The 23055-nt window shown below is 58.8% G+C and overlaps 1 protein-coding gene across 2 annotated transcripts; it reads left to right on the top strand.

Annotated features, from left to right (window-relative positions):
* Positions 1 to 55: 55 nt before the first annotated feature.
* Positions 56 to 22754, top strand: CLASRP (CLK4 associating serine/arginine rich protein). 2 transcript variants are annotated; one of them, XM_037516764.2, is made up of 21 exons: positions 56 to 112; positions 1111 to 1237; positions 8588 to 8685; positions 9259 to 9360; positions 9552 to 9631; positions 11515 to 11599; positions 12752 to 12900; positions 13731 to 13827; positions 14820 to 14898; positions 14976 to 15049; positions 16325 to 16366; positions 17275 to 17490; positions 17607 to 17894; positions 19550 to 19807; positions 20056 to 20095; positions 20407 to 20467; positions 20679 to 20737; positions 20813 to 20859; positions 22170 to 22252; positions 22484 to 22508; positions 22623 to 22754. In XM_037516764.2, the coding sequence occupies exons 2-21, from the start codon at positions 1139 to 1141 to the stop codon at positions 22663 to 22665; spliced, it is 2025 nt and encodes a 674-aa protein (XP_037372661.1). In that variant the 5' UTR covers positions 56 to 112; positions 1111 to 1138; the 3' UTR covers positions 22666 to 22754. The 2 variants fall into 2 exon arrangements, with proteins under 2 accessions (XP_037372661.1, XP_054553215.1); XM_054697240.1 differs by lacking the exons at positions 20813 to 20859; positions 22170 to 22252; positions 22484 to 22508; positions 22623 to 22754 and having other exon boundaries at positions 20056 to 20099; positions 20679 to 20731.
* The last annotated feature ends 301 nt before the right edge of the window (positions 22755 to 23055 follow it).

Genomic DNA, 23055 nt, shown 5'->3' on the forward strand with positions numbered 1-23055 from the left:
CGGCGGAAGCGCGCTCTGCCGCGCTCCACCCCTCCCCCTTCGCAGGGCCTCCCACTTCCGCTTCCGGTGCGGGCCGCGCGCTAGCGCAGCGGTAGGAGGCAGCGACGAGCCGGTGAGTGCAGGCGGCGGGCCCCGACCTCCGGGTTCCCGGGTGGGTGTCAGCGCAGGTTCGCAGACTCGGCCTCTCCCCGGGCTCTCTGAGCCTCCGCGCGGCCCCGCCCCCGAGGGCCGCCCGCCTCGCACCCCCGCCGGCCGGCCGGGGCCTCAGGCCTCGCCCCTGCCCCCACCGCGGGCCCGAGCCCGCCCGCCGCGTCGGACCGGGCCTTCGAACCCGCGACTTGCACAGGCCCCGCCCCCCTGTCAACAAAACTTGACCCGAACCCCCAGACCCGGCCCCGGCCCGTCAGCCTTGTCCAAACCCTCGCGCCCCGCCTCTGCCCCAGAAGCTGGCCTCGAAAGTAAGCCCGCCTCCTCCCGTCTGCCAGCACCATCTTCCTCAGTCTCTGCAGCCTTTTTACCTCCCTCTCCCGGAGTCTCTTCCGTAGGTCTCCGCTCCGCGTGGGCTTTTTCCTCACAGCACTCTCCAAGTTCTGCTCCTAAACGTCGTCATCAGCCATCCACGCCCTTCACCTGCCCTCGACCCCCACCTCCATAGCCCTACTCTGGTCCCATAGACTCTCCTCTGTTTTCATCCCTCTGCGAACTAGGCCTCCCCGCTGTGGATGGTCCCTGGTGGGATCCATTTCAGCTCTTCCCATGCATCCAGCCTCTGCTGCATCCTGTCTTCCTCCAGACCTTGCTTCAAACACTGAATCCTTCCCTCCCCAAACTTCTTCCTGACTCCAGAGCCCTGAACCCAGGACACAGCTTCCCCCCCCCCCCCCCCTCCCCCCGGTGCTTACCCCCAAATCACCTGAAGGCTTTTCCGAATGCCCAAGGTCCTGGATCAGAGCTGTCAGGGCTGTGCCAGAGCAGCTGCCTTATAGTGCAGCCACCTCCCCTTCCTGGAGCTGGTGCTTAGGATCAGCTGTGTCTCCAACTTGGGTGACTTTGATTCTGCCCATATGGTGGTTACAGCCCATCTGACTCTTCCTTCCCCTCACCCCCAAGTTGAGGCTCCAGACTTGGCCTCACCACCATGTGGCACGAGGCACGGAAGCATGAGCGGAAGCTTCGAGGCATGATGGTCGACTACAAGAAGAGGGCAGAGCGGCGACGGGAGTACTATGAAAAGATTGTGAGTCACTGACCTCTGGTCTGGGGTGGGAGCACCCCCTGGAGGATGGGCCCTGGTCATCCTGGGGGAAATTTGGGCTTGGAAATATGCCAAGACAAGAGCCAGTTTCCTCAGAAGAACATTCAGTCATCAGGGAAGCCTCCCCCTATTCTTGAGCGTAATGGTTGGTAAAAACCAGAGATGTTGATTTGTCGAGGCATGCTGTGTTGCTTGGGGTAGCCTCAGAGTACGGAACTGGTGTCTCCTGGAAGAGGAAAGTGTTTGTTTCACCCCAAGCAGTCCAGACACAAGACTGGCCACCTCCTGAATATTGTCTGCCTTGCTTTTTGCCATGTTCACCATGCTGGAGGCGCTCAGCCATCCATGGGCTTTGGCTCTGGCCTTTGGCTCCAGGCCCTGTGGGAGTCCTGTCATTATGCATTAAGTGAAATCTCACCACTATCTTCTGCCATCAGGTGCTTTGATCCTTTAGCTGCTTTTGGAGAAAAGACTAAATTCCATCCTGTGACCTAAAGGGCCCCCTGGTATGGTCTCTACCGGTGTCTCAGTTTCATCCTTGGGCGGCTCGTGGCCTTTTTCTTGCTCTCTGCCACCGCAGAACATGGAGTGCACCTCCAAGGCTTCCCTTTACCAGGTTAATGCCCACCCATTATTGAGACCTTAGCTTGAAATGGTACTTGCCGTCTCAGGTCAGCGCTCCTGGAGATGATATTTATATAGACATTCCTTCCTATTACTGTGTCCCTGCCCCAGCTTCCTCCCTGGTCTCCTGGCTTCAAGTCCAGGTCCACCAACCCACCCTCCTCGCAGGGGGCCATAGGAATCTTTCTAAACCACAAAGCTGCTCCTGCCCCTCCCTTGCTCACGCCTCTCCCTTGTTCATTGCGCCTCAGTACAAGCCAATCTTCATGATCTGAATTTTGTCCCATCTCATCTCCCCTCCTCCCCCACGTAATAGCACTCTGTTCTCTGCCTAGTTCCTTTGCTCAAACCGCCGGCCCTCCTTGCTACCTTGAGTGGACTTCTCTAACACAAAGGATGTATAAAGAGCCTAAATTTACCTCAGAATTGCAGCCTTCTCTAGCCACAGGATGTTTGCCTGAGCTCTTCCCACACCTAGATAACTCCTCACCTAGCAGCTTTTAGTCATAAGGGAAGTCTCCCCTTATCACCCACATTCAGACAGAGGTTCCCTCTAAATGCCATTCTGGCTCCCCCTCCTTCCTTGGAGTGGGCTTCAGCAGACACCCAGCTATGAGATTTGGGTCACCTTTGCTCCCCAGGGTCAGGCCCAACAAATGTGGTTTGAAAGTATAAATTAATGAGATAATATTAACAATAGCAGTTACCATTTTGATCTGAATTTAATTTAATTGATCATTCCATGCAGCAGAAGGACTTTAGATGAAAGACTTTGAATCCACAGTCACCCAGCAGATAGAGGCTGTTCCCCCGGGAAGGGACTCTGAGAGCTCCTCACTTGCCTTTTGTCACCAGGGAAAGAATCGCAGGGCTGGGTGGAGAGCTTGACTCTGCTGTTGTCAGAATAACGAACATCATGATGTGGGGTTTCCCCCTGTGTCGGTCATAGTTAAGGCTCCGGCAGTGGCCACCAACTCCTCTCGGTGCTCAGGAACAACTGGCAGCCATTTACTGAGAGTTTGTGGTGTGCCAGAAATAGCGCCCATTACTTTGGTACATCGTAGCTCTTTTCAGCGGGTCTGAGAGGTGGGTATTGATCCCTGTGTTAAAGGGGATGCTGACAAGGATGACTAATATTGCTGAGCATTTATGTGTTAACCACTGTGCGAAGCCATTGACATGTATTTCTACTTCATGAACTTCTCAGCCCAGCCCAGGAGGTGGTTCTTACTACCTCCATTTCACATATGAGCAAACTGAGGTCGAGAGAGTCATGGCCTACAGTTACATAGTGAGAGGACAGAGCTGGCACTTTAACCCAGACTCTCTGACCTCCCGGCTCTTCATCTAGGCTTTATAGTGCAGGAACAGAGCTTCCAAAAGGTGAAGAGATTTGTTGAAGGTTGAGTAACTTGTCCAAGCCCCAATGGGACGCAGCCAGGAAGCAAAGCACCAGAATGGTTAGGTCTTTAGAGTTTGGACTCTGGGTTCAAATCCTAGCGGTCCACTTAAGGCAGTGTGACCTTGGGCAGGTGAAATCTGCCTGAGTCTACTTTCCTTTTCTGCGTGTGAGAAGATGTAATGTGTAGGATCGGGTGTGATTGTGAATAACATACCTAAAACATGAGTGGCTTAAGCAAAGAAGTGAGTTTCCTTGCCACGTAGAAGCCCAGAGTGGTCACTTGTGCTGAAACAGTTGTTCAGCCGCCTGTGGCTTTTCTTCCCGCGCTGCCTCCACGTCTAACAGGGCTGCTCAAGCCCTAGCTGTCACAACTTCTGTCCATCCAGCAGGGAGGAAGAAGGCGGGGACACGGGGAAAGGGTGTTCATAGCAGTTGTTAAGAAAGCCTCCAGATGCTTGCACGTGGTCCGTCCACGCACATCCCCCTGGCCAGAAAGTAGACCTGTGGTCACGTACCGCTTGAGGAAGGCTAAGAAGTGGAGACTTAATCCGGGCAGCCTTGAGCCAGATATATTTATTAGCAGTCTTAGTACTCGTGAAGGAGCGGGGGTGAATGTTGGTTGCCAATTAATGGTCTGCCATAAATGGGGGACAAGACCACCTTCCTCATAAGGCTTTATTTTTATTTTATTTTATTTTTTTTAATATTGTGAGGATCGGCACAGGGACCAGTTAGCTCTTGTTACTACTAAAGTCGTATTACTAGGTCGGTTTGCATCCAGGTCGCTGGATGGTATAGAGGAAAGAAGGTGGGTTGGGTCACTTGGAGGCCTGGAATTCCAGGCTCCTTTTCATGGGGAAGCTCTCTGAGCTTTATTTTCCCTCAAGACACTGGTGATGACCAGCTCCTCTCACTGGGTGATGAGGAAGAAGTCTCTGTGGGGTGCTTTGTGGTACTGGCCTGTACAAGCAGCCATTGTCCCTATACGTGAACGTGACCAGCATGTGGATTGGAGCTGCTGAGCTTGTGGACGGTGACTGGGCAATGGCTGGTGGTGGCTGCTTTGAGGAGGGGCTGGGACTGCTCAAACAGGTCTCTTATTCGGGGTAGAGAAAGGCAGCTGTAGGTGAGGGTTTGAAGAAGCTGAGGTTGATTGTGGCCAAATGGGGGTGTGCAGACACAGCTGGTTGTGCTCCTGATTTGTCTTTTACCCACCCTCATCCTGTCCCCCCATCTTCTGGTCTTAGCTGACATTGGTTCTTCATTGCTCTGTCTTCATCAGCTTGTTTTTTTTAATCGGTGGCTTAGATAAAGAAACCATTCCCTGTTGATGTAAAAGTTGGAAAAAAGCAGATCTCAGCTCAGGTGTTTCCTTTTCCAGGAAGCCCCAGGCTGAGACCACCCCCCCCCCCCACCTTAGGTAGTCATCTGCCTGGGCACCCCTACCCCAACGCTGCCCCTCAAGGTCCACTTGCTGCGTGCCAGGTCTGTCTCCAAAACTGGACTGTGAGCCATGAGGCTGGGCCATGGGCTGTCATAGGTGCTGCCATGGGCCCAGCACACACTAGGTCTGCCTGCTTATCGTTGAAATGGATGGATGAAAAGACTCCATGGACTCCTCTAACCTCTTCTGATCCCGGAGGCGGAATAGTTCAGTGGTTAAGAGTGGATTTTGGATCTTGAAGAGGTATTTGCATACCCATGTTCATTGCAGCATTGTCCACGATAGCCATGACGTGGAGACCCCTAAGTGCGCGTGGGTGACAGATGAGCAGATAAAGAATGGTGGGATATACGTGCAATGGAATGTTAGTCCATTTAAAAAGCAGAAAATCCTGTCATATGCTTACAGGCTTGTTTTGCAAACTCACCTGGTTAATCAGCCCTGGTACTCATTATTCGTTGCTGTCCTTAGAAAAATTGACTTTCCAATCCTCAGCTGTTTTATCTACAAAATAGAAAAAAATAATTATTTCAAGGATTGAATGAAATCGATAATGCCAACACTTAACACATTATACCTTGTGAAATGAGCCAGTCACAGAAAGACGCAGATGGCAAGGTTCGGCTTATGCGCAGAACCTGGAGTGGTCAGACCCTTGGAAACAGGAAGCAGCGTTGGGGCTGGGAGGAGCGCGCAGGGAGGAGCTGTCCAGTGGATGTGGGGTTTCAGTTTTACAAGTTGAAAAAATTTAGCAATTTGTTGGACAGCTGGGTGCATACGGTTAGCACCGCTGTACTGTACGCTTAAAAACGGTTCCGGGCCTCCCCGGTGGCGCAGCGCTCTGAAGCTGTCCGCAGCCTCTGCAGTCAGGTTCGGTCCCGGCCGGCCAGGGAGCATCCCACATAGTGCGGCAGACCTCTCCTGTCGCGCCCGCTGCTCCCCTCAGCAGTGTGTTTCGGTCCGTCTGCCTGTTCTGTTCCCTGCTCTGTCTCTGGTGAATCCGCTCACCCTCCCGCGCCTCTGGCCTGTACCCCGGTTCTTGTATAAAAATAAATAAATCTTTAAAAAAAGAAAAAAGAAAAGCAGTTAAGGTTAAAAATGGTTAAATCTTCGGTGTTTTTTACCACAGTTAAAAAAAAAACAACTTTAGAAAGAAGAAATGGATTTTGGAGTCAGAACTGGGTTCAAATTCTAGTTCTCTATAACTGGTGTGATTTCAGGCGAGTCGGCCTCCCCCCTCTGAGCCTCCGTTTCCTCATCTGGAACATGGAGGGAAGAGAAGCACTTTCCCCCCCGTGGCTGGAACGTCTGAATGAGACTTAAGTGTGCTTCAGACACTTCCCTCGGAGTCGGACTTCAGCTGGGGCCATTGACTTTTCCAGGGCTTTTTCCTTCCAGTGGCGCTGCCGTTGCGGGGGGGTTGGGGGGGGATGCTTCCCGGCACCTGCCAGAGTCCAGCTGCAAACAGTGTCCGTGGGCCCGGGCTTTCGCCTGGAGCAGCCTTGGGAGTGGGCATGGGACCCTGGGCTTGCCCGGGGGGCTGAGGGGGCTGTGCGGCCCGGGGCCGGAATTGCTGGCTTCAGCAGCGCCTTAGGAACTACACCCCAGTTCTGCGCAAAAATAAAGAAAGAAGAGAGAGAGAGGGCAGCTGGAAATAGAATGCAGGATCCTGTGGTCCGGCCGGCGCCCTCCGCTGCTTCAGGCATGAGCTCAGGGCAGACCCGCCACCTGCTGTGGGCGCTGGGGAGTGTCCTCAGCTTCCCCTTGCACTTCGGTTCGGTTCTGCCTTCGGTTCTGCCGTCTCAGGCCTTGGAGCGGTGGTGGCAGGCAGGCCCCCTCGGGGGAGGGGGAGGTACAGGGACTCGGGGACTTGATGCTGGTGGTTATCCTGAGCTCGTTCAGCGGTGTTCAGGAGCGCCCGCGCGGGCCCGGCCCTCGGCCCTCGGTCCCCGGCCCCGGGGGTGCAGCCGTGAGCCGGACAGAGGGCCCTGCCTCGCGGGGCCGTGCGGTGCTCTGGGCGGCTGGTCCGGAGCAGCAGGTCGTGGCTGCTCTGAACACGGGTGCGGTGAGGGGAGTAAAGAAGGTCGTGTGGGGAGCTCAGGAAGGCTTCTAGAAGGAGAGCTGGAGTAAGTGAGGGTGCAGCACGATGTGAGGGCGCTGCAGGCTGAGTGCTGAGAAGAGAGAACGTGGGCGCTGGGGGTGTGCGAGAGCCAGCGGCAGAGGTCAGGCGGAGCCCGCCGCCCGGCCGCGTCGCAGCGTGGGGAACGGGCTGCAGAGGCCAGGGTGGCGGGGGGAGGGCCTGCGCGGTCTGGGGTGAGGACATACTGGTGGACAGGCGGTGGGAAGGGGTCAGTCTCCGGGGAGGCGGCCGATGTCTCGTGGCTCTTGTGGGTTCCTCTGACGCGGCATGTGGCTGGAGCTCTGCCTGGCCCAGCACCGTGGCCGCTCAGGAGTGAGAGCTGCTGCTCCTCGCTGCTGCTGCTGCGGCGTCTCTGTTCCCGGCCTTGGGGTGGTGACCCCCTCAGGAGGACTCGGGCCTGATCGAGGCCACAGCCTCGGGGGATTTGCCCCTGTTGTGTGTGTGCACGCGCGCGCGTTCTCTCTCTTTGTAAAGCAGCTTTATTTGCAGTCTAAGTTCCGGCCGCCCCTTTGGAGTGTACACTTAACTTCGTGGTTTGCAGCATGCTCGTGGGGTTGTAGGGACATTCCCACAATTTAATTTCAGAAAATTTTCATCACGCTGCAAAGGCACCCTGGCCCATGAGCGGCCCGTCCCTGTCCAGCGCCCCGCCCCCACCCCACTCCCAGCCCGCAGGAACCGCTCATCCATTTTCTGTTTCTGGATTCTCCAGTTTAGACATTTCCCATAACTGGGACGGCAGGGCGCGCGGCCCTCGTGGCTGGCTGCTTCCGCCCTGCGTCCTGCTTTCTAGCTTCAGCCGTGCCGCGGCCCGGGTCAGCACTGGGGCCCTTGGCACGGCCAGTCTTCCGCTGTCCTCGCGCACTCCCCTTCAGCTGTCGTCCGCGATGGCCAGGTGGCGTGTTGCCCCCTTTTGGCTGCCGTGAGCACTTGTGTGCAAGTGCTGAGTAGTCAAATGTGGCTTCGTGGCGTTTCTGGCCGGTGATGGGTCACGGGTGTGACGCCGCCCCGCGCGGGCCATGCGCTGCGGCCTTGCTGTGGAGCCGGCTGTGCCAGCTCACTTCCCGTAGCCCTGCTCTTACACGTCTGCACGGAGACAACATCACCTAACAACACACTTCTCAGGATGCATGCCTGTTGCTAAGCGATGTGTGGCTGTGTCTTCATTTCTTTCGGGTCAGTATCTAGGGCTGGAAGTGCTGGGTCACGTGACAGTGCTTGGTTTCATCTGTTGAAGAACCTAGTTTCTCTGCAAACGTGTCGATAGCTGTTATTGTCTGTCCTTTCGTTTGCAGCATCCCGGGGAGTAAGGTGGTGTCTGTGGTTCTGCTTCGTGTTTCTCTGATGACTGAGGACAGTGGTCACCTTTACCTGTGTTGCAGTTCTGTGTGGTGGAGGCTGGTCTCCTTCAGAGTGTCACACCTGGCTCTGAAGGAGTGTCCCCGGGTAGGGAGTGTGAAGAAGTTAGGTCGTACTCTAGGGAGGGAGGTCTCAGTATTGGCTGTGCACGAGAAGGCCTGAGCTCAGCCTCTGCCACCACCCGAAGAGGACTCGTTCTCTGTCCCCAGTGGTTAGGTGGATCGGGTAGTGCTGCCACCTGTGCAGGTTAATCCACCTCTGAGGTACGTCAGAGGCGAGCTTGCTGCTAAGCTTGGTTGTGTCTGGGGTGCCTGGTTTTGGCATTCATTTGGGTGGTGATCCCTGTCCTGTCCATCCCTGCAGAAAAAGGACCCAGCGCAGTTCCTGCAGGTACACGGTCGCGCCTGCAAGGTACACCTGGATTCTGCAGTCGCCCTGGCCGCCGAGAGCCCCGTTAACATGTAAGACTGAGTTTGGGAGCAGGGTAATATCCGTGACCGAGGGCCAGCAGTCAGACCTCACAGCCTCTGGGGTATGGACAGCCCTTTGGGGACGCAGGCAGGGAAGTCTTGACCTGCGTGGGAAGCTGAGATCTCTGGTTAAGGCAAAGCCCCCTGAGGTTGGGATGGAGGCCCCGGGAGTAGTAGTGGTTGGGGGACTTAGAGGGAACTGGCGGGGACTGGAGCTGGAGCCCCAGCAGGTGTGGAATAGGTTGCCAGAAGGGGTGTTTTGGGTGACTGGGACTTAGCTGGTGCCCCCTGGAACCTGGTTCACATTGCCTACCTCTTACTTGTTTCTGCGAAATGGGGCTCTCTTTTCCCCAGGGCCAGAGGACTCCCTGTTCCTGGTCTAGGAGCCTAAATGTGGTTTGGCGGGGGGGGGTGGGGGGGTGGGGTGATGTTTTGGCTACAGGACAGAGGGTGGAGGCCAGGGGGATCAGCGAGGGTTCCCAAACTCGAGGTGGCAGGGAACAGGTGCTTTGTGTCCAGGGTGGTGGGACCCCTAAGCTCCTGTGCCCCTGCTCTCCACTTCAGGATGCCCTGGCAGGGGGATACCAACAACATGATTGACCGCTTTGATGTCCGCGCCCACCTGGACCACATCCCTGACTACACGCCCCCGCTGCTCACGACGATGTGAGTCCCCTCGAGGTGCCCGGGGTGTCTCTTCTCCCCCAAGCCCTGGCCTGCCTGTTACCTCCCGGGAGGGGGAGAGGTGTGCAAGTGGGGAGGTGGTCTCCCAGTCTGAGCCAGGCCCCTTCTGCGTGCTGGTTTGGGCTGGGGTCTCCTTCCTCCCTCTGCTCACAAGACCTTGACTCCCCCCGAAGCTCTCCAGAACAGGAGTCAGACGAGCGGAAATGCAACTATGAACGCTACCGAGGCCTGGTGCAGAATGACTTTGCGGGAAGTGAGTAGATTGGGGGGTGGGGGGGATCTGGGAAGCGGGTGTGGGGGAAGACCAGAAGTCCAGGACAAGTTTGGGAACAAAAGGGGCCTTGGGATTCCTGGCCCCAGCTCTGCCGTGGACCGTCTCTGTCCACATCTCTCTCCGTCTCCGGTTCACATCTTCTGTCCCCGAGGGGGTTCACGAGGGGTCTGCTGAGCTAAGATGCTGCCAAGGCCACCGGCGCTCTCTGACCAGGAGCGTTTTCTCCTCCACCTTTGGGGGGGAACACGTTTAGCAAGAATATGTTTTCCCTCTGTGGGTTTTCCCTGCCCACATGGCTGGGAATGTCAGCTCCCAGGAGGACACGTCTCCTTGTTTGAAGCACACACGTCGATGGAGCCTGACGGGGTTCACGTGTCACACATGTTGTTGCAAGGCCCAGTGTTCTTCTCCAAGCCGCCTCCGCTGCCATTTCGCAGATGGGGAAACGGAGACTAGAGATGACCCCCTGCTCCAGGCTTGCTGGAGGGACGCCCTGACAGGCTTGGGCTTTTTTTGTGTCGTCTCGCAACATCTGCATGACGCGCAGCACGGGTGGAGTGACTCCCCATTTCGTAGACACGGACATTGAGGCTTAGCGGTTGGGAGGGAACGCTGCGTCTGAGGAACTGGGGTAAACTGCTACCTCCTGAGGGGCCCTAAAGAGGTTCCCCCCACCTAGGGCTCCTGAGAGGACTTGTAGATTTCCTCCCCTGAGGGGTCCCCTGGAATTGAAGGGAGGATGGACCCCTCCTGAGCCCCTTGGCCAACTCGAGAAGGGTGACAATGATGATTTCTGCCCCTTGGGGTGCTTGTGAGCATTTGGGGAGTGGTGTAGGGAACCCTACCGCAGTTGCCCTCCCTGTGGGTTCACTGTTCCCACGTTTGTCTCTGGGGTAGGCATTTTATCATCTCTGCAGTCAGAGGTGGCCAGAATTCTAGCAGTGAGGCCTTCAACGCAGGCAGATTCTCCGTTGTCATTGCTAACTATTGTTTTTGCCTTCCCCCGAGGCCACGGGGATGCTTGGTGATGGAACCAGGGTTTCCCTTAGTTCTGTCTGACTTCATGCACTCACCCCTCCCTCCTCCCTCCCTGTGGTGTGCCAGGCGTTGTTCTGGATCAGGGGAAAGGGCAGCTGTCACGTAATCACAGCAAGGTAGTGACCGTGAAGTGAAGCGGGGCCGAGACAGATGGCCTTTGAGGGGCCTGATTGAGCCTGGGGTGGGCCACAGGGCTCGGGGAGAGGGTGGGGGATGAGGAAGGCCCCCTGAGGGGACAGAAAGAAGGCCCGTGGGGCTGAAGCAGCTCCTGTGACAGGTGAGCAGGGCCCTCTTCTCTGGGGCTTTGTGGAGGATGTGCAGGAAGCGGGGTGTCTGTGGGAGCAACGGAGGGCAGCGCAGCCCGTCCACCTGGCTAGGCGGGTAGAAAAGCTGAGGCCCACAGCAGGCAGGGGACTGTCAGGACCACCATGTGTCGCTGCGGGGAAGGTGGGGGAAGGCTCTGGTACATTGTTGAGCTCCCCAAGTTGGGCGTGGGGGGTGAACGAGAGCCCAGGTGCCGCAGACCACAGCGAGGTACACAGTGGCGTGGCTGGGGGGCCTGGTGACACCCGGCATTCAGGACAGGTTTCAGTTCTGAAGAGTCCTGCCGAAGAGCTCCCTGACGGGGGTGGCGGCGGCAGCCCCCCCACCAAACGTTCACTTACAGAAGTGAAAGCTGGGTCGGGAGGACTCCCGTCCCTTGCCCAGGGTGCTGGGGCCTCCTGTACTTGCTGGTCCCCCTCCCTCCTACCCCCCTGCCTTTTTGTGCACCCCCTGAAGTCCCCATGTCCCCTGCCCACTCTGCCCTCGTGTTCTTGCCTTAGTCTCGGAGGAGCAGTGCCTGTACCAGATCTACATTGACGAGCTGTACGGGGGCCTCCAGAGACCCAGTGAGGACGAGAAGAAGAAGTGAGTTGGGGTTCCGGGTGGGGAGGGGGACGACTGTGAGCCTGTCTGCTGTGGTCTCCCCGGAGCTGAGAGTGGTGACGGATGCACAGTGGGCGCCCTTGATAAACTCAGAGCGGGCAGCCGTGGTCGGAGGGCAGGGGTTGGCTGACAAGCCTGGATGCTGCGCTCTGGGCTTGCTGGGCAGTGCGCCTGTGCTCGGGCGGCCTGGGTTCCATGAAGGCCTCCCTCTGTGAGCCTGGCCGAGCGCCTCCGGCAGATGGGCCCACGGGTCTCCTCTGTCAGGAGTCACAGGGATGGTGGCGATGGGCCTCGGCCTATGTGAGCTTGTAGTCAGCGGCAGCCCCAGGCCCCTAGGAGAGGGGCTCCTGCAGACTGTGTGCCGCTAGGAATGTGGGGCTCTGCAGGACCTTACTCTGGAGCAGCCTCCCTGGACCAGCAGCGAAAGCGCCGGCTGTCATCCTGCCAGAGCAGCTTTTCTCCACCCAGTCTGACCACTTAATCCCCCTGGACCTTTGCACACGCTGTTCCTCTGCAGGTCTGGCCTCCGCCCTTCTCCAGGGCAGCCACGGGCCATGGTCCTGAGGTCCTGGAGCCCCGACTCCTTCCTCAGGCTGCTGAGGCTCCCCTCTTTGTGGTCCTAAGCACTGGCCGCTTTCCTGCATGTGCCAGGCGCTTTTGGATGACTGACCCTGACCCATGGCCCCACTTTCAGGATGAGATTGGCAGTGTCTCAGGGAACATTGACTAAATTCATCCAGCAGCAGATGTGCCGAGGCCCCTGCCCTGTTCTGGGCAGAGCGAGGGCCCATTGTTACCCAGGATTGTCTAGAACTTGTCCTTGAGGGAGTCAGCACCTGGTGGGGGGCACAGACCTGTTCCCTGGCAGTAACCACCCAACATGGGCGGCACTGAGTTGCTCAGGACAGTATTTGACCCTGCCTGGCAGAGGACTTCCTGGAAGAGGGGGTTTGGAATGGTGCCTGGAGGAAGAGGCCTGGTGATAGGCACAGAGACCTCCGGGCTGAGGAGCAGCAAGTGTGAGGCCCTGGAGGGTGGGGAACTCGGGGGCCAGTGTGTGGGCCCTCATGGCTTGCTCTGGGTTGTGTCCTGCTCTCGCCGTGCACTGCCTGGCTCATGGGCTCCCCATCCCAGGCTGGCAGAGAAGAAGGCTTCCATTGGCTACACCTACGAGGACAGCACAGTGGCTGAGGTGGAGAAGGTGGCAGAGAAACCAGAGGAGGAGGAGTCACCGGCCGAGGAGGAGAGCAACTCGGACGAAGATGAGGTCATCCCCGACATCGGTGGGGTCCCCTCTCTGCCCTCCCCATCCCCCGCAGTCCCTGGGCATCGTTTTTTGTGTCGTCCCTCACCTGCTGTGGGGCACCCTGTGCTTAGAGCTGCCTCTCTCCCTCCCCTGCTCCAGGGCTCTCCAGTCTCCTGCCGTCCTCCCTGCCTCATGCGTGTCCTCCTCTGCTCCCGGTCTCCCAGCCTCTCTCCTCTCTCGTTTCTCGGACACTGCTTTTATGATACTGTCCCTGCCTAGGTTCCGGCTCCGTTCTGTGCTTGGGTTGTCTGGTTCTTTTTTCCCTTCTCTTTCTCCTTTGGAAACAAGCGTTCGTCCATTTACAGAACCATCCCTCATCCCCATCCAGCCTTTCACTCCTCCTTGAAGACCCCCGATCAGATGTCACTGTCTTTTCCTCCTCTCTTCCCGGCGCCCCCTCAGCCTGCTGGCGACTACTCCACGTGGTGTCGAGTGGCCAGCCCACCGCCCACGTACCCACATCCAGCTCCCAGACGCCGGGCCCACTCCCCTGCTTCCTTCCCACCTAGAGCTCCGCCTCTGTCCATCTGCCCTCTTCTCCTCCCTCTTACCTCAGCCTTGCACCCCTCTTGCTCACCCTCCCACCCCTCCTGGGGGCCCACCCCTCCCTCCACTGTTTGTTCTGCTTGCCTCTGGCCAAGCCCTTGCCGGCCTGGGGATGCTGAGGTGAGCTGACTCATTCCTTCCCTGCAGATGCCTCCAGTCTGGTGGGGCTCCCCCTCGCCCCCTTCACCTCCCAGGGTGCTGCCCCTTCTCCCCTGTCCCCTGGCTCGCCTTGGGCCCCTGACAGCCTTTCTCTTGGTGCAGATGTGGAGGTGGACGTGGATGAACTAAACCAAGAGCAAGTGGCAGATCTCAACAAACAGGCCACGACCTATGGCATGGCTGACGGCGACTTCGTCAGGTGAGACCTGCTGGCTGACACCCCACCGCGTCTGTCTGTGCTCCCTGCCCCAGCATCTCTATCCTTGCTGACAGTAGCTCTGTCGCTGGCGCACTCGTACCTGGCTCTGTGCCGTGAACTGTACACACACCAACCCAAGCTCCCGGGGTGGGCCCTCGTGATCCCGCGTAGTGCAGAAACTGAGGCTGCACCCAATTCCTGCCACCTGTTGTGGGTCTGACCCCTTGAGGTGCGGGGTGTTGTGGCCTGGCGGGCAGCGCCCTCTAGTGGAGACACCTCCTTTACTCCCATTTGGTTGGACTCTTGTTCTGGGCCACACCCCATGCAGATCACCTGGAATTGTCCCAACTAACCGGGCAATGAGTTGGAAACTGTTTGGTCCTGAGTCTGACCCCAGCACCCTCTGCTGAGAACCCTCTGTGGCCCCATCTCTCTCAGGAGCAGCCAGGGCCTCACAGTCAGCAGTTTGCACTTCCTCCCCCTCCTCCCACCCCTGCACAGCCTGCCTTGCTCCTCAAGTGCCCAAGACTCCCTCGGACCTCTGGGCCGCTCACCTCCCTCTGGGCTACTGGCTGTGCTCTTCATGCAGCCTGGAGGCTGCAGAGCTCACCCCATCCCCAGCGTTTGTCCTCCGCTGTCTCTTCCTCTGAGTGTCTTCCCTGACCTTCCAGTCGGGAACTGCAGCAGCCCCAGCCTGCAACTCCTTCACTCCTCCGTGGTTCCTTCTCTAGCCAGGGTTTTACCATCTACTCGCCATGGGTAGTAGTACCTCGGCGGGCGTCTGTTTTTTCACCAGAAATAAATAATCAGCCCATGAGGGTGAGGATTTTTGTTTTTAGTACTGACTTCTGGATGGCTAAAATAGCACCTGGCATGCTTCAAGGGCTCAGTAAATAGCACTAAGAGACCCCAGGATGATCTGACCTCCCTTAATTCCTGGGACAAATGCCTGTTGCCTGTCCCTACACTGTGACACCCATTCCCCCCTGCAGGATGCTCCGGAAGGACAAGGAAGAGGCAGAAGCTATCAAACATGCCAAGGCCCTTGAGGAGGAGAAGGCCATGTACTCGGTGAGGGCTGGGCCAAGCTGGGGGCTGGAGTGTGTCTCAGGGAGGTGCTGCCCTCACCACCTTCCCCCCTTCCCCAGGGCCGTCGTTCCAGGCGTCAGCGGAGGGAGTTTCGGGAGAAGCGGCTGAGGGGCCGTAAGATTAGTCCACCCAGGTAGGACCTCTCCCTGGACCTTGCCTCGTCAGAGCCAGTCTTTGGGGACTCTGGGGGAGGGGGCTGGGCTCAGAGCCTGGGGAGACTCTGGGCGCAGACTCATGTTTGCAAAGAGACCCCTCGGTGGAGCAGTGAATGACCTGCCCAAAGGCTGAGAGAGAGGTGTGGCCTTGAGGGCGAATGGACACCCTCCCCTGCCAGCCGCTCCCTCACCCTGCAGGACTTGGGCCCTTGCCAGACCCTCCCGGTGCCAGTGGCGAGGCAGCATGGGGTGGCTGGTACAGTTGAGGGCAAGGTCCTAGTCTTGGACTCCCACCCGGTTCTGCTGCTTGGCCATTTCCTTGCTGTCAGTTTGGCTAAGTGACTTCCCCCTCTGAGCTTCACTTTCCTCCTTTGGCAAAGGCCACTGTCACCTCCCAGGAGAGCGGCTGTGCCAATGCCCCCACGAAGGTTTCAGGCAGGTGTAGATGAGGCCTTCGGGCCTGGTGGGGAGATCCCAGCCCTAGGGCGAAAGGCCTTGAAGCAAGTGTCCTGCAGCTTACTAGGCCTGGAGGCCCATGCAAATCCATGCTTCTTTGGTTTAAGGAAAATAACTGAGGGTGGCACTGAGTCCTAAATCACCTGTGTGGGGTCAGGGCTTGCGGTGGGGTGGAGAATATTCACCAGAGAGTCATGCTGACCTTGCTTTCATCGTCGTCACGGGAGGCAGGTCAGTGCAGTGTGTAAAAGCACAACCTCTGGGCCAGCTCCTTTCTTCATGTGCTATGTGGTCCTGGCAGGTGACCGTACCTCTCTGGGCCTCAGTTTCCTCAGCTGTGAAGTGTGAGTAATTGTGGTAGCCGTGTTAGCCACATCAGAGAATTCTTACGAGTGGAAATAAGACACTTAGTACCAGGTACATAGTAGGTATCTCAGACATGTTTGCTTTCCTAAATTTTCAGCAGCAGCATTGATAAGCAAGGCCCCGCCTAGCAGAACGGGGGCATGGAGTGAGAAGAGGGATGCTTCCAGGTTATGGTTGCGAAGCCAGGCAGAACCGAAGCTGCTGAAGTCCTTGTTGCTTAGGGTCCAGAGGGGCCTGGAACATTGTTGGTGGGGAGTGGCCAGGGTCAGGCTGTCGACATGTCTCTGACAGGGTAGGCAGAGGAAAGGCCAACACCCCTCCTCTTATGTCAGTGCCTGGCCTTGGTGCCCCATGTTGGGGAGCTGGACCTGATTCCATACCTGCCCAGATCCCAAGGTCTTCCTTTTCTCATCACATTTTTCTCTCCACAGTTATGCCCGCCGAGACAGCCCCACCTATGACCCCTATAAGCGGTGAGCTCTTTGGGACCCGGGGCACAGTAGCTAACAGGCCCCCATGATGGGGCAGGCGTAGTGAGAAAGGATTGGGGTCCACCCTCTAGGCCACCCTGAGATCACTGACTGGTAGAAGTGTTCAGGGGCCTTAGTGCCTGGTGTCGCTACGGGTCTGAGTCATTTTTCTGTTTCCCAGAATATTAGCTTGCTTTCTCAATGTATTTCTTTAAGCATAAACCATCTTTAATTATCTGATTTACATGTAGTACCACTTGTGGTTAAAAATGATCCTGCAGAGTGGCACAACTTAGAAATCAAAAAGCCTCTTTAATCTCAAAGATTAAACTCCCAGAAATAACCAGAGGCCTAGCAGAGCCTGGCCATGTTTATGTCCCCTGGTGCTTAAGGTGGTTGGGGAAGGGGTTGTGAGGGAACTTGGGTAGCTGGCAGAACCTTAGCCTGACCCCAGTTCCCTCTTCAGATTGGGGTGGGTGGGATAAGCCTCTGGAGGCTGTCGGAGGGGTCGGTACGAGGGTGCACATACGCCTTGTGAAACAGCTGGCACATCAGTGCTCAGCAGGTGTGTGGGAGCAGCGAGGGGTGTCAGGCACTTTCTTTCAAAATGGATTGCACCACATTTTTGTATGTTAGATCTTGCTCTTTCCTTCCTCACTTGAAATCATGTTGAGGAAATCTTTCCATGCTGAATAGATCTGCTCATCCCTTATGTAGCCACGAGAAATCAGTCCAGAAAAGGCCATGTGGCCTTGAATCAAGGCCTTGGACAGCGGGCGTCTCTGCCCCCTGAGTCTGCGCCTCATTTGGTGTCACTGAGCTGTTGGGCTTTCGGGGGCTCTGTCCGTGTTGCCCAGTGGACGGGCTCCCGACGCTGGCACTTGAGCTCCTCCTTTCTCCCTGCTCTTTAGGTCACCCTCGGAGTCCAGCTCCGAGTCCCGTTCCCGCTCCCGCTCCCCAACCCCAGGCCGCGAGGAGAAGATCACGTTCATCACCAGTTTTGGGGGCAGCGATGAGGAGGCAGCTGCAGCTGCTGCTGCAGCCGCCGCATCAGGGGCCGCCACAGGGAAGCCCCCCGCACCCCCCCAGCCCAGCGGCCCTGCCCCGGGACGTAATGCCAGCGCCCGGTCGGTAACGCTCACGCTGTCCGCCCTACGCCCCGGCCACCATGGGGGGGGACCTGGGGCAGTGGGGGGCCTCGGCCCAGGCCTGTGCTGACCGGCCCTCCGTGCCCCGCCTGCAGCCGCCGCTCCTCCTCCTCCTCCTCCTCCTCTTCTGCCTCGAGGACCTCCAGCTCCCGTTCCAGCTCCCGTTCCAGCTCCCGCTCCCGCCGCGGCGGGGGCTACTACCGCTCTGGCCGCCACCCACGTTCACGCTCCCGATCCTGGTCCCGCTCCCGGTCCCGCTCCCGACGGTATTCTCGGTCCCGCAGCCGAGGCCGGCGGCACTCAGGTGGGGGCTCCCGAGATGGACACCGCTACTCCCGCTCTCCTGCCCGGCGTGGTGGTTACGGGCCCCGGCGCAGAAGCAGGTGTGTGGCGGGTGTGCGTGGTGAGGGAGGACACCAGGGCACTGCCCTTGGGTGGGGAAGCTCGTGGTTGGCAGGTGGTGAGGGAGCGCAGGTGATGGGTGGAGCACAGCTGCTGCTGTCAGGGTTCATGGTGTCCCCAGGAGTAGAGGGATATGGGTGCTCGGTGTCCTGTGGTTTTCTCAGGGACTCGGCCTGAGGGCTGTGGGTGCAGAGGGGCCCGAAACAGCAGGCAGCGCTTTGCACAGCAGGTGCGTTGAGGCCAGCACTGCAGATCCAGTGGGACACCAGGGCCGAGCTTCCTTCCCGTGCTCTCTCCTGGGGAGGCTGGGGGGCTAGGGCTGATTGTCGGAAGGCAGTGGCTCCTAGCTCAGTGGCTAGGAGCTTGCACCTCAGAGCAGCTGCATAGGTGTGAATTTTGGTTCTGCTAGTGACTTCTGGGGGCTGGTTTCACCTGTGGGGTGAAGAGAACCGTAGCGTCCCTTCCATTGAGCGGTGAAGGCGTGACAAGAAAACCCACGTAAGCGCTTGCTTAGCACGGGGCCTGGCACTTATAAGTGCTCGAGCTCATCCCATCATTACCTGTGTTGTGTGGATCTCAGTGTCAGTCACCTGCAGGGTCTGGCAGGTAAAACGGGCCAGGTGAGCCCTGGGGAATTGGGGAGCACAGGTCCCATCTGGTGGGGTTTTTAGCCGCTCAGTGGCAGACCAAGCATTGCCAGTCTTCTGTTTCTCAAGAGCAATTTCGTTGAGATTTTTATTTATTTATGCATATAGAACTGGGGTACGGGGGTGAGAGGATTCACCATGGACAGTGGGGAGCAGAACAGCATATCCACTGAAGTAAATTGCTGAGGGGAGCAGCGGGGAGACAGGAGAGGTCTGCTGCGCCATGTGGGTCAGCTCCCTGGGCAGGGATCGAACTCATGCTGCAGAGGCTGCGGGTAGCTTCACAGTGCTGTGCTCAGCCTCTTGTGCCGCCAGGGAGGCCCTCGGTCGAGGTTTTTAAAGGACAGCTTTTGCTCTCAGTATTGCCAGCAAACGTGAACTTCGTGTAAACCCAGGACAGTCTCGGCAGAACCTGTGGCTTAGATCTGCCTTCAGGTCACCCTCATCTTTTGCCCAGGCTGGGACAGGAGAAAGACTGGATGTGGAGGCAGGGTCTGCTCATGTCTCAGAGGCCGGCCTGATAGGGAGCCCTTGCTCGGAGCTCCCGGGGTCTTGAGCACAGAGAGAAAGGGGCCTGTGGGTCTGTGCTGCAGATGGCTGGGGGAGAGTGAGGTGAAGGGGCTGGCCGGTGTTGGAACCCGGACCCCGGCAAGGTGAGATGGTGAGGGCACCTTGTGCCCAGAACTGGGTGTTTTGTATAAGGGAGAGGTGATGCGCCCAGCCCCTCTCTCTGTCCAGAGGTGGCCGTCTCAGGAAGCGGTGAGTGGGAATGGAGTGGGTGCAAAGTGGAGGGCCCTTGCAGGTTGCGGGGATCTCGAGGGCAGACTGTTCAGAGACTGAGGAGGAGGTGAGAAGCTTGAGGGGTTCAAGGGCAGTAGCAGAACAGAAGGGAGACATGCCTTGGGCTGTCCACCTGGGGCCCAGCAGGAGGGCCGGGTGGGGATTGTTGGCCCCCCAGAATCTCATGGCCCTTCTCCCCGCACCCCCAGGAGCCGCTCACGCTCAGGGGACTGGTACAGGAGGGGTGGCCGGGGGCCCCGGCACCATAGCAGTAGTCGCAGCCGCAGCAGCTGGTCCCTTAGCCTATCACGTAGCCGCAGCCCCACGCGGAGCCACAGCCGCAGCCCCAGCCAGAGCCGGAGCCGGAGCTTGAGCCGCAGCCGCAGCCAGAGTCACTCGCCATCGCCCCCAAGGGAGAAGCTGACCAGGCCGGCGGCGTCCCCCACAGTGGGCGAGAAGCTGAAAAAGTGAGCAGGCCTGGGGGAGGAGGACGGGCAGCCTCTGGTGGGGACGCCGACCCCGCTTATTTTGTTTTGAATGGAACTTGGTGCTGCCTTGGGAGGTCTGAGGGGGCCGTGACCCTCCTTGGGGACAGCTGAGGCCATCGCCATTGTTCTGTGGTCTCAGGGCACTGCAGAGGCTGAGGGGGGTCAGAGGTGGCGACTGCCCGCCACTCCTCCACCCTAGCCATGCCCTCTGCCCCACTCCCACCCAGGACCGAACCTGCCGCTGGTAAAGAGACAGGAGCTGCCAAAGTCAGTAAGAATTTGGAACTCGCCCGTCTAACTCCCGCAGCAGCAGTGCCCGAGAACTGGGCCCGGTGGGCCTGCAGGGGGGGGCCCGGGTGGGTTGGGAGTTCCGGCCCCAGGGATTGAGGGGGGCTGGGAAGACTTTGCCCCTGAGATCTGTGTCCCTGTGCCCCTCTTCGCTGCCCCTCCCAGACCTCATGGCGGGTGTCCACAGCCTGCCCCTTGTTCCCCCCACGAGTCCCAGAAGCGTGGATGAGGTGGGTTGTGGGAGCTCCGGGACACCCACCCCTCTCCCCTCTCTTCTCCCCCTTCCCCAGCCCAAGCTGAAGCCGCAGGAGAAGCTGAAGCTGAGGATGCAGAAGGCGCTGAACAGGCAGTGTATGTTCCCCATCTGCCCGCAGGGCACCCTGCTCCTGGCCCTTTCCAGACTGGCAGATGCAGGGGGGTGGAGGGGGTGCACACCAGCGCTGCTGATGCCATGCGAAGGACCTGGGTGGTCTAGTTGGGCCTCTCTGAGCTCAGCCTGTACACATGGAAAAGGGGGGCTCTTAAGGGCCCCCCTTAGCTACTGTGTCTTCCCTTCCTACAGTCAAGGCGGATAAGAAGGCAGCTCAGGAGAAGATGATACAGCAGGAGCATGAGCGCCAGGTAAGGGTGGGAGTGAGGCGCGGGCCTGGAGGGAGCCCTCACAGGCAGAAGCCCTCACAGCTTTCTTTGCTGCAGGAGCGGGAGGATGAGCTTCGTGCCATGGCCCGAAAGATCCGAATGAAGTAAGCACGTCCCTCCATCCCCGGATTGGGGCCCCAGCCTGCTGCCTCTGGACTGCCCGCTGTTCCCCACCACCTGCTCCCAGCTCAGTCCCTGCTCGAACCCTTGGGTGGACGAAAGTCTGTCTCTCATGTCTTCCCACCGTCCCCAGCTTTGCTCCCGCCTCTGCTGTCAGCCTGTTTGTTGCGTTTGCTATTCTCGTGGCAAACTTCCTCCCAGCCTCCTCACATTCACCTGGCAGGCCCTCCCTGACCTATCTGGGGTAGCACCCCAAAAGACTCCATTCTCCAGCCCTGCTTTACTTCCCTCAGGGTGCTAAATGCCCCACCTGACGGCCACAGTTCTTGTTGGCTTGCTGCTTGTTGGTGTCCTGGCCAACATACTAGCCTCAGCCCCTAGGACAGTGAGGTGCGCTCGGTCAATGTTTACTTAGAGTGCGGGCCAGACTCATGGTGGTTCTGGCCCAGAGCTGCCAGATGGGGCTTCTCCCCTCTCTGATGAACTTCTCTCTTCTGTAACTTGGAGTGAGCCAGCTCACGTAGACTTGGGGTCTATCCCAGCTTTGCCTTGCTGTGTGGCCCGAGAGTGGGCGCCTGGCCCCCTAAGAGCCTCACTTCACATTTTCGTGCAGGCACAATCCTTGGTCAGTGCTGAGGGGAACCTGGAGATTAGAGAACTGGAGGCCTTAGTGCGGGCAAGGGGAGGTTCATGTGGTCTGATTCTCGTTTCTGGTTCCACCCTGTACCCGCTGTGGGACCTTGGACAGGCAGCTTGTGGGACAAGCTTGGACAAGACAGGGTGCAAGTTGTTCATTCATTACATGGGCTGGGTCTCCTGTCGGGAGGGGGGCGCCTAGCATGTGGGCATTCGGTGCTGTGGTCAGCCAGACCTGGTTCTGATCGCATCGCGGCACCCACCAGCTGTGGGCCCTTCCATTTGTTGTTCTAAGTGGGGAGGGAGTAGCCTCCCCGCCCCCCCTGCAAAGGACTGTGGAGAAATCAGCAAGGTCCTGGCCAGGCATGGAGAGGTGTCCCACACACACAGCCCTGGGGTGCAGATCCCAGTTGTTCCCACAAGGGCCAATTAAGCACTGAGGAGTGTGAGACCACGCTGCACGGTGACAGGAGACGGCGGGCCACGTGGCCCACCCACCCTGTGAGCTCAGATCCTGCGCTGCCCGGCTCAGCTGCCCAGCTCTCCTCTAAGTGGGGATAATGGCAGTCCCTGCCTCTTGAGCTTGCCGCCTGCCAGTGCTCCTGCCGGGCTCCCGCCACCCACTCATCCTCCCCTGGGCTGCCTCCTTTCCCTGCAGGGAGCGGGAGCGGCGAGAGAAGGAGCGCGAAGAATGGGAACGCCAGTACAGCCGCCAGAGCCGCTCACCCTCCCCCCGCTACAGTGAGTCTCCTGGCAGGGCTGGGGGCGCTCGGGCATTAAAAAGATGTCAGAACCAGGTTCCCGCAGACCGTGGTACGTTGCCACGCCTGCCCTCCCTGAATGAGTTGTAAGCGGCGCGGCTGGTCACGGGACCTCAGAGCCAGCGTGGCCTCGGTGGGGACACCACCAGCCCCTCAGCCCCGTGCCCACTCCTGGCGCTCACTGTGCCTTCTGCCCTTCCTCCCCTCCCAGGTCGAGAATACAGCTCTTCCAGAAGGTGAGCAGGCCTAGGGCCCGGGCGCTGCCCTGGTGGGAGGTCCAGCCCGAGCCCTGCCCCGGCCGGGCGCCAGCACGCTCCGCAGCCGCCCCTCACGTCCCTTTCTCTCTGCAGACGCTCGAGGTCCCGGTCCCGGAGCCCCCATTACCGACACTAGGCAGAAGAGGGGGGCTGTGGGGGGCAGAGCTCAAGCTGTGATGCTGCTGGTTTTATCTAGTGAAATAAAATCAAACGTTATTTAATTCCCTTCATCTGGCTTCACTGTCGTCCGTGTGGGGGAGTTGGGGGAGGCGGGGGGGGGGGTGCAGGCTCCCAAGCCCCAGGGGCTGGCTGGGGAGGGGCAGGCGCCAGCATGGCCAGAGCGGCTCTGCTCCAGCTGCTCGCGGCTCAGCGAGGCCAGGGCACGGGCCGGTGGGAAAGGGCCCAGGGCCCAGCGCCCGGCATGCGGAGGACAGGCCGGGACTTTGCCCAGGGCCTCTGGTGACAGGTCCAGGCCTCTCCCCGCCCTCATCTCAGCCCCTGCCCTGGCCTCGCCCTCCCCAGAAAC

This window comes from Talpa occidentalis, unplaced genomic scaffold (assembly GCF_014898055.3).
Source record: "Talpa occidentalis isolate TD23 unplaced genomic scaffold, MPIMG_talOcc4v2.1 talOcc4.17, whole genome shotgun sequence".
Classification (NCBI taxonomy): Eukaryota; Metazoa; Chordata; class Mammalia; order Eulipotyphla; family Talpidae; genus Talpa; species Talpa occidentalis.

Coding starts and splice junctions, on each gene's coding strand:
- CLASRP (XM_037516764.2), top strand. CDS start 1,139: ATGTGGCACGAGGCACGGAAGCATGAGCGGAAGCTTCGAGGCATGATG. Junction 13,828..14,819: donor GCTGACGGCGACTTCGTCAG/GTGAGACCTGCT, acceptor TCCCCCCTGCAG/GATGCTCCGGAAGGACAAGG. Junction 20,738..20,812: donor AGCAGGAGCATGAGCGCCAG/GTAAGGGTGGGA, acceptor TCTTTGCTGCAG/GAGCGGGAGGATGAGCTTCG.